This window comes from Zeus faber (assembly GCF_960531495.2).
Source record: "Zeus faber genome assembly, chromosome: 17".
Classification (NCBI taxonomy): domain Eukaryota; kingdom Metazoa; phylum Chordata; class Actinopteri; order Zeiformes; family Zeidae; genus Zeus; species Zeus faber.
In genome coordinates, this window is record NC_137204.1 from 7,371,165 (window position 1) to 7,381,843 (window position 10,679).

Below are 10,679 nucleotides of genomic sequence, written 5' to 3' on the forward strand. Positions count from 1 at the left end.
GGCCAGGCTCCGACTTCATCCAAAGAAGTTCCAGCTTTTTTGACGGGAGACGTTGTTCCTTGGCCATGTTGTCAGTGCGGCTGGAGTTTCGACCAACCAAGCCAAGGTAGCAGTGATGAAAAACTGGCCTTTTCCTTGCGATGTGAAAGAGCTGTGAAGCTTCCTGGGGCTGGCTTCCTACTACCAACGGTTCATGAAGGACATTGCCACCATTGCCAGCCCTCTACACCAGCTGACACAGAAGGGCCAGGTGTTACAGTTGGGGGAGGACTCTTCCTGTGCCTTCACAAAGCTGCAGTCGGCACTCATCGAGGCCCCTGTGCTGGCCTATCCAGACCTGTGGTGAACTCTAATTGTGGACACTGATGCTAGCAACGTGGGTCTCAGAGCAGTGCTGTCCCAGGAAGGTGAACAGGTGAACAAGTCATGGCCTACTTCAGCCGCTCCCTCAGCCGGCCTGAGAGGAACTACTGCGTCACCCGTCGGCAGCTGCTGGCCGTCATCCAGGGCCTCCGCTATTTCTGTCCATACCTCTACGGGCAGAGGTTTCTTCTGCGCACCGACCACGCATCCCTCACATGGCTCCTCAACTTCAAAGCACCAGAGAGACAGCTGGCCCGGTGGCTACAGACACTTCAGGACAGCAACTTTGAGATTCGCCACCGGGCTGGCAGTCTCCATGCCAACGCTGATGCACTGTCACAGCGGCCCTGTCAGGAGGTAGAGTGCTGGCACTGTCGATGCGTCGAGGGACGGGACGCAGTGATGTTGAAGGGGGCGGCTCTACGGGATCATCAAGCGTACAATGATGATTCCCAAAAGCCCCCAAGCACAAGCGACAACCATAGCATTGACCTAGACCAACTCCAACACGAGCAGCGCCAGTGCCCTGTCCTCTCCCGGGTTCAAGAATGGGTGAGGGCAGGCCCCCGACCAGACTAGCCAGCGGTCTAAGCACTGGACACGGAGACGAAGGCCCTCTACTTGCAGTGGGCCAACCTCATCAGCCTTGACGGGCTCCTGCATCGCCGCTGGCAGACTCCTGGTGGCCACCACGACATCTTCCAGGTCCTGGTGCCCCGCCAGCTACGTTCCAAAGTACATCAGCTCGTCCATGGCTCTGCGGGGGTTGGTCACTTTGGGGTCACCAAGACGCTTCATTGCCTCCGGTCCCGCATCTACTGGCCAGGGTGTCGTCAAGACGTGGAGCTCCATGTCCACCGGTGAGACACCTGCACCGCTCAGAAAGGGCCGACTCAACGTTCTCACGCCCCTCTGCAGCAGTACCAGGTGGGGGCTCCCATGGAGCGGGTGGCCGTGGACATCTTGTGCCCCTTTCCGGCCACAGAACAGGGCAACCGCTATATCCTAGTAGCCATGGACTATTTTACCAAATGGCCAGAAGCCTACGCTGTTCCCGACCAGAGTGCTGCCACCACCGCCGCACGCCTGGTGGACGAGATGTTCTGATGGTTTGGGGTGCCGGAGGAGCTGGACAGCGACCAGGGTCGGAACTTTGAAGCTCAGGTGTTTGCAGAGGTCTGCCGCCGGCTGGGTGTTAAAAAAAACCCGGACCTTGTCGCTGCACCCACAGAGTGACAGATTGGTCGAACGTTTCAACCGCACCTTGGCGACCCAACTCGCTATTCTGATGAGCCCCCAGTAGCCAGTTTGGGATCTTAACTTAGCCTTGGCCCTTTGGGCATATCGGACAGCGGTGCAAGAGCCCACTAAGTGCAATCCGGCAGCCCTCATGTTTGGACACGAGCTCTGAACCCCTGTTGACTTGGTGTTTGGCCCTCCCCCCGAACCAAAGGTTGCAGGGCATGGACTTTTTTCACCACATTCGGAAGCGGCTCCAGGCGGTGCATGAACTGACAGGCAGGCTCTTGCCGGCGCTGGGTCCCGTCAGAAAAGGACTTCGGACCAGCGCGCCAAAGGGGAGGATTTTTCCTCCGGGCGCAATTGTGGATCTGCAGCCCGGAGAGGAGGAAAGGCCTCTCCCTGAAGCTAATGAGCCACTGGGTGGGACCCTGTACGATCCTTGAGAGAATGTCTGATGTGGTGCACAGGGTGCGGCTGATCAAAAGAAACCAGGTGGTGGTTCGTCATCACGATCAAGCCGATCGTGATGAAGAACCACCACCTGAGGGTGAGTCAGGGGCAGAGGGGCAGCCTCAAGTCTGTGCTTTGCCACGGGAAGCAGCTGAGGGGCCCCCTGGGTGGGCCCGGCGAAAGCGTCAACTCCCCCAACACCTCAGAGACTTTGTGGTGGACACATTGGTTGCTGGGGACAGCTAACCAGCCAGGTGAGGGCAATGTACCGTGTTGGGGAATAGAGGTGGGGCGGAGATTTCCCAGCATGCTTTGTTATTGTGTGTTTTGGGGTTGTCGGGGAAAGGGATTGTCATTACTTTTATGTGTTGTGATTATGTTATGATTGTTGCACCAGGAGTGGGAGTGTGTGTGCCGTTAGTGACCTGACTGCCGTAATAACGGTGTGGTGGTACAAAAGGCTGAGCACTTATGGGAGAAATTTACTAGTACCTTTAAAAGAAATATGTTCATTATATTCTACCATTAAATAAGAAAGAACATTCGTTATCTTGCCCATATGCTATATGAATGAAGTAAGTGTGTGTGAGACAGGGGTTAGCAAAGACATGAATAAGTGCTTTGTTGACTGTGGGCCATGTGACATGGGAAGGTGTGTGAATGCAAACATCCCCTCATAAAATGTGGCCTGGACTAGTGTCGGGAGGTTTGTTGTTGTAACTGATGTCAAAGAATGCAGACAAATGGCTTCTTTGCACTATTGACCGTATGGGAGGAAGGAAGGGATCCTAATTGAGTATACAGATGTACTTTCTTGACCAACAGAAAGAGGTTAAAAGGAGGAGTCCATGAGCGGCTCGGCAGTTCTTTGCCAAACCAACTCAGATTCTGTTGTCACTTCTTGCAAGTGATAATAAAGTCTTATATCTTCAGACCTCGACTCTCTCGAACTTCTCTTCTTCAGTTTAATTGTTAGATGCAGTTTTTTCCACTACATATTCTGACGAATAAAGATCGCGCTTGATTGTGAAATTAAATCTCCTGCCTCTTGCTTGCTCGAAGAAGCCCTAGCTCGCTACAATTTTTTAAAATGGTTTTACAGGATATTTAATCGTCTGTGACATCAACATTTAACAGATGACAGAAAGATAAATAATTCAGTATCCCATTTTTTCCTAAAGGAATCTCTAAGGAACTATAAGGAAGATAAATACTTCCTTATAGTTAAATCCTATAAATCCTTAAAAATATATACTAACAAAGGGATTTACCACATATTACATATGCTAGGAATTGTCTACATATCAATGGAAATTATATCCTCCATCCACACTCCAAAGAGCTTATTTGGAATGTTATCTTGGTTTACATAACTTGAAAAATGTAGGAAATAAAATAAATGTCATGTCAACACAAGGTAAATAATATAAATACTAAAATCTAGTACCATATTTCATACCGCAACAGAACCATCTGTATTAATTTGAATGTTCTCTGACTTAGCACTGCTTCCACGTGTATTCCAAAAAATCAAAATCTTCATTACATTCAATTATTTTAAATATACATACATTGTTAATAATTATTTGGGGATTTTGAAAGGACCTCAAGAAAAATTGAACTCCCCAAACAAATGACTATATTTATACAAAGTCGCTGCTGTTAAAGCGCCATGCTCCGAGACATATGAAGGCATCGCATATACAATCAACTATATTCATAGAAACAGTCGGATTACAATTCAGGTGTAATATTTACAGAAAGCAAAAGCTAGGAGAAAGCAAGGACTAAGGCAGATTAATTATAAACAAGACACGCCATTATATTTAAAGGGGCAATAGACAACTTTTCATCTTTTCCCTCTTAGCGTTTCCAAGTGGTATTGTTTGCGCCGCTGTTGCAAAGACGACCGGATCGCTTTACGTTTTCCTCAGAGCGCTCCGTGGAAATCATCAACACCACTTTGGAAATAAAAGAGAACAAAGCACCTTGTTCACTGAATAGGTAAATTGAAATTGTTATAATTTTAGTTTTGTTTTATTTCTTTTGGTTGCGCAATCATAGACATATATACATAAACGCCGCATTGACTGCTTCGGCTTGTTGCTGCGATACGACGTCGGCAAGACCGGCCCGTAAACAAATATAAGTAAACGTGGGAGCTGCGTTTTTTTGGGGTAAAAAGCACTATAACGTTTATATTTCTCAACCGATTTCAATGAGTCGTTTTATATTCAAGCTGTATGATCTACGTGAAGTAGATTGCTCCACCGTCCGCCATTTCCTCTACTGGTTGCACATTGGTTGACCAACTTGCTGTGACACTGCCATAAAGCAATCTTTATCACAGGAGTTGGAACCCGGTGGCAGTCCGAATGCATACAGTAGTGATATGGAGGCTTATAGGGAACCAATCTAAACACTGATGGTGTCCGTGGTGATTATTCTACAGCCATTACACTGTGTAATCAGCATTAACTTCAAAATGATAAGTAAAAGCAAAAAAGTTGTCTATTATCGCTTTAAAGGACACCATTTTGTGCATCAACAAACATGAGAGCTTGTATAAATGGTATTGATAACCTACAACAATGGAAAGGATTTTATCAGATACCTAGGGCAGCCTTAGATATATAGATATTATATTTATGATTTTAATATGTATTTGTTAATATAATATTAATATTGGTACATACTAAAATTGTATATTAATATAAATAATATGAATTAATTTATCTTTTAATTTAATATATTATTTATATATATATATATATATATATATATATATATATATATATATATATATATATATAAGCCATAACATTAAAACCTCCTGCCTAATTGTATAGTTCCCCCTCGTGTCCAAAACAGCTCTGAACTGTTGAGGCGTGGACTCTACAAGACCTCTGAAGGTGTCCTGTGGTATTTGGCACCAAGACGTTAGCAGCAGATCCTTTCAGTCCTGTAAATTGAGAGGTGGGGACCCCATGGATTGGGCTTGTTGTTCCAGCACATCCCACAGATGCTCGATCGGATCGAGATCTGGGGAATTTGCAGGCCAAGACAACACCTTGAACTCTTTGTCATGTTCCTCAAACCATTCCTGAACAATTTTTGCAGCGTGGTAGGGCGCATTATCCTGCTGAAAGAGGCCACTGACATCAGGGAATACCGTTGTCATGAAGGGGTGGATTTGGTCTGCAACAATGTTAAGGTAGGTGGTAAGTGTCAAAGTAACAACCACATGAATGTCAGGACCCCAGGTTTCCTAGCAGAACATTACCCAGAGCATCATACTGCCTCCGCCAGCTTGACTTCTTCCCATAGTGCATCCTGGTGCCATCTCTTCCCCAGGTAAACAATGCGTGTGCAGCCATCAACTATCCACATGATGTAGAAGAAAACATGATTCATCAGACCAGGCCACCTTCTTCTATTGCTCCATGGTCCAGTTCTGACGCTCATGTGACCATGGGAGACTCTTTTGGCAGTGGACAGGGGTCAGCATTGGCACTCCGACTGGTCTGTGGCTCTGCAGCACTATATGCAGCAAGCTCCAGTGCAGTGTGTGTTATGACACCTTTCTATCATAGCCAGCATGAACTTTTTCAGCAATGTGTGCTACAGTAGCTCTTCTGTGGGATCGGACCAGACGAGCTGGACTCCCCACGTGCATCAATGAGCATAGGGTGGCCATGACCCCGTCGCCGATTCACAAGTTGTCCTTACCTGGACCACTTTTGGTAGGTACTAACCGCAGCATAACGGGAACACCCCACAAGACCTGCCGTTTTTGAAATGCTCCGACCCAGCCATCACAATTTGGCCCTTGTCAAAGTCGCTCAGATCCTTACGCTTGTCCATTTTTCCTGCTTCCAACACATCAACTTCAAGAACTGACTGTTCACTTGCTGCCTAATATATCCCACCCCTTGACAGGTGCCACTGGAACGAGATGAGCAATGTTATTAACTTCACATGCCAGTGGTTTTAATGTTGTGGCTGATCAGTATATATACTGTATATATATATATATATATATATATATATATACTGTATATATACATATATATAGCCTAGAAATATTATAATATTAATTAACAGTATAAACATTCCTAAGATGGGTTCTCAGGCTTAAATAAAATTCAAACCAAATAGTGAAATAGTGGTGATGTTAGGAACTATACAAAAACATCAAGGACCCTCCAGTTCAACCTTCATCTTTTGTCGTGTTTTCTTCTAGGTCCTCTTTGTTGCCGAAACCACTGTGAAGCCTCTTGACTGTGGTATTTGTACTGCTATTTCCTGTCTTCAGTTGCATCGGGGATGTTCTCACTGATTAAACATAAGGATGCATCAATTTCACATCGACTCATATTGAGATATGTCAAATCTGCAATCTACTTTTAGTAAAAATATAATTTTCGGGGGGAAAAACTCTTACTTGTTGATGGAATGAACATGTCTTCGGCTCCATTATTACTGTGGCTGGCAGTTCCAGTGTCTCTCTGCTCCTCATCCGTGATAATTCTCTGTCTCGCACTCTCAAAAACAGATTTGATGACAATAGAATCTTCATAGATCTGTGACAATAAAAGACAACACGAACAAAACACACACGTCTCAAACTCAAAATGTGTTTTTTCTTCAGTTCAGACCACCATAGTGACAGGTCAACGTGGAAGTATGAAAGCTTTTCTCACTGAAGCCCTTTGCTTATAAATGCAAAATGTGTCTCGGGGTTCACCTGAGATCCCTCCAGGTTGAATGTCTGTGCGTTGCGACACAGGAGGAAGATGTCCCTCTCCAGATCCTCCACACTCCTGTACTTGTGGTTACGCACCCGTTCCTGGAAGCAAAACCGTCAGCTCAGTAGAGACACTGCAGTGAAATGTGTTTCAAACGCATGTTTGAAAATGTGTTCATCGGTCTAATGAATAACGTGACCTTGGCCTGATGGTGGCGCATGGTCCAATTGGGCCAAAATTTGAGATTTCAACTATTGGGATCAATATCCTTCAACATACAACATTACAACTAGAATCCAAGAACTTCAAACGCACCAAGGCCGCCAAAAGCACAGATAAGTTGTATAAGACTTCTATCTAGTGGCTAAGAACAATACATATAAAACGTTTGTCTCAAATTGTATGGAGGTCATGGACAAAGTGCAGTGTTTGAAACATACGCCTACTTCCTGTTTATGACTGTTTACGACTTTGACCTGATGATGGGCTAACGCAGAGTCCGATCGGACCAGAAATTAAGATTTTGACTATTGGGATCAATTCCATGGATGTGTCAAATTGCTAAAAAATAAACCAGGCAGAACATTGCCATAGACCAGAAAAAGTGGAGAAATAATAATAATAAAACTAACAATAACAATAGGGTGCTACACACCTTTGGTGCTTAGGACTCTAATAATTTTTTGTAGTTTATTATTTAGACAGTGAAATTTGTCTCCTGTGAACCTCTGAAAGGCTGCATGATTTGGGATATGAATTTGTATGTCATATAATATAATATAATATAATATAATATAATATAATAAGCATCCTATTGTCAATCCAGAACTGCCTGTAATTGATACTATACATGGACAACTTCCCATAGTGGATTTGAATCAACGTTCTTCATATGTTTGTTCAGGCCAAAGTTGCATATTTCCTTTTCTTACACAGTGTGTACAAGTACATATGAAAAACATGTACACACCTACCTTTATCCTCCTGAAGTCCACGGGTTTGCGGATGAGCTCGTAGTACTCGGGCACTTCCTTCTTGGAGGGAAGCTGCACGAAGCCTCTGCTGATCTGTCGCCCCAGCCTAAAAACACCAGGCACCAGGATTGATAACTCAAGAAACATCACACATGAATACTCTTTACCCTAGCACATTGGATTTCTGAAATGCTGATTAACCATAAACAAGTCAATCTTGTCTTGACCGAATATTGCAATGTATGGCTTCCTTATATAGACAGTAGAGAAGTTATGTACCTCACTGATAGTTATGGATAATCTGAAACACTAAACGGTTCTTTACAAGCTGCCAGACAACACCAGATGTCACTGTCTCACCATTTCCAGGAAGTATTCCAGCAAGCCAGACAGGCATTTGATCCACATCACACTGATTCCAATGAAGTTTTCTGAGGAAGGCTTTAGATCAACATGTAGGAATTGTTGACTCCTCCATAGTCTATATAAATTAACAGTTTTTTCCCAACATGTGCATATAACATTGTGTATCTTCTCATCTCTTCTCATTGTAGTATCATGACGCACATCCTACTGACCCTTGCTAAGTACACTCCCTCACCCATCTTTGTAGTTGATCACCATGTCCACCAGCGCGTTGAGCTGCCGGGTGAGTTTGGGGGGGTTGGGCGGTAGTTTCTCGGCCGGCGGGCGGCCTCGCTTCCTCTTCACCTGCTCCCCGCCCAGCTCCTGCCCGCCGTGCGGTGCGTTCTCCCCGTGGTGATGCTCGCTCTTACGCTTCTTAAGGCTGAGGACCTCCTCCATAACTTCTACCAGCTGCGAAGGCCGCGAAGCCAAGGAGGCCAGCGAGCGGAGGGACGCGTCACACAAATTCAAAGTTATGGCATTATTTGGGATTGTACACAGTTTATTATGCACTCAAGTACTTTACAACAATTTTCTTATTTTTTTTAAATTGAAAACGTATTGTGACATCTTTCTTTGGCCGCATAACAAGGACAAACACACAATTTGGAAAGTCGAGGACTGGAGGAATGAAGACATATACTATTCCATACATACAATGAATGATATTTCCATTTCCTAGCATGACCCTCACCTGACAACTGTAATATTATTTTTCTACTGCTAGTTAATTCATATATTGTGTAATAAAATGTGCAATATATCTGTAATAACACTGTAATAAGTCAGTCTAACCCCTCATTTATTAGCCATATTAGTGTCCATACTGTTGTATGCATATTATTATTTTTATTCATTAAATGTATTTATATTTATACTGTAGCCAGTCAATAGTTGCAACCTTACTGCCACTTTGCCCCTGTCAGAGCCTTTTGCGTTTTATGTTTATTTGATGCATATAGCACATTTTGTACATTATTTATTTATTTCAGTTTTTTTAAGCTGTTACGTTTGGCATTATGTTTTTTTCTACGCTACTGTCTGTTTTTATTTGTTACTGCACTACATATTCTGATTCTAATATATTGAATTTAAGACATGTTTTATGATATTCCCACATATTTTATGGATAGTAAGAAATACAGTGCTTCATTGATTCATTGCAATATAATCAATTGTTTTCATCAAATGAGTTAAGCCAACTGTTATGTTGTCAGTGGGATTTTAGAGATACTTTAATCTGCTCTAAGGCTTTGATCTCAAAAAGAGAATGAAAACAATTCCACATAATAAACTAGGCTATAAAAAATTGACATGGCTGGCAGAAAAAAGAAAATTGTGTTTGGCTTAATAGATGTGCATGATTTTCCTATTTGCAATGTTCATGCTATTGTCTTCTTATATTGTCCACCAAAGAAAATAATTGTGTCTAGCCATGTTTGTAGAAGGTACTCATATGAAATGCACTATAGCATCAGAATCAGAACAAGAATCAGTTTATTCCACCAGGTACATTATATACTAGGAATTTGTTCTGGTGGGGTGTAGTGTGTTTGTGAACAGAACATTAGCATTAAAAAGAAAGGTTAAAGGTTAAAAAATGAAATGATTTTTTTTTTTACATTTCTTTTCAAATATATACAGATAGCCAAAAATACAAAAAATAAAATAGTCAGATATATAGAAATATACAGAATATACAATATGCAAATCTACACACAGGGTATAAGGGGTTAGGGTTATAAAGGGGTATTTACATAATATTTACAGTGGAAAGACCATATAATATTGTATATTGTATTGTGTTTGGTGCATAAGAAAGTCTTACCAAGTCTTATCTTATTTCATGCCTATAAGTGTCTGGATTTCTTTTTTATGTGGCTACCTTTACTTTACTTTTTTTCATAGATTCCAAATATCTGCTGCAACCACTGCATTTCACACGAAGACAATTAGAAGCCAGCAAGCAGTACATAATTTGCATGGATGCATGCAGCAGGCGAGGCGATATCTGCAAAAAAAAACAAAACAGCAGGCAGCCTGTGGAGAAGGGAGAGGGGGGCGTGCTGGAATAATCTGGACTGCAATACTGATGCATGAGTCAAATAGACGCATATACCAAGCCATGAATCACAAATCACACAACGCAGCGCGACGTGCACGTACATATGAAAGAGGCGCATACGTGGCGTCGACAACCACGATCGAGGCGGGATACACACACGCACGCACGCACGCACGCACGCACGCACGCACCCACACACACACACACACACAAACACAAACACACACACTACAGGACCATCATGACTGACGATCCAGCAGCAGCATTCATTTTGCACACACCCCAAAAAATCACGAACAATCAGGTTCTGGTTCTGATTGCAACCCTGAGACGTTTCTGCATGGAAGCTGAAGATATGAAATTGGAGACAGCATTACAGAGATCAATAATAATAATAATAATAATAATAATAATAATAATAATAATAATAAT

General features: G+C 43.1%; 1 protein-coding gene across 1 annotated transcript; it reads right to left on the bottom strand.

Moving 5' to 3' along the window:
• Window positions 1-2,157: 2,157 nt before the first annotated feature.
• On the bottom strand, window positions 2,158-8,581 carry LOC307243506 (putative global transcription activator SNF2L2; the record flags this gene model as incomplete). Its single annotated transcript, XM_080018336.1, has 5 exons — window positions 2,158-2,297; window positions 6,500-6,638; window positions 6,803-6,904; window positions 7,778-7,883; window positions 8,379-8,581. 5 exons carry the CDS (start codon window positions 8,579-8,581, stop codon window positions 2,158-2,160), a joined length of 690 nt encoding a protein of 229 aa, XP_079874462.1.
• Between the last annotated feature and the right edge of the window lie 2,098 nt (window positions 8,582-10,679).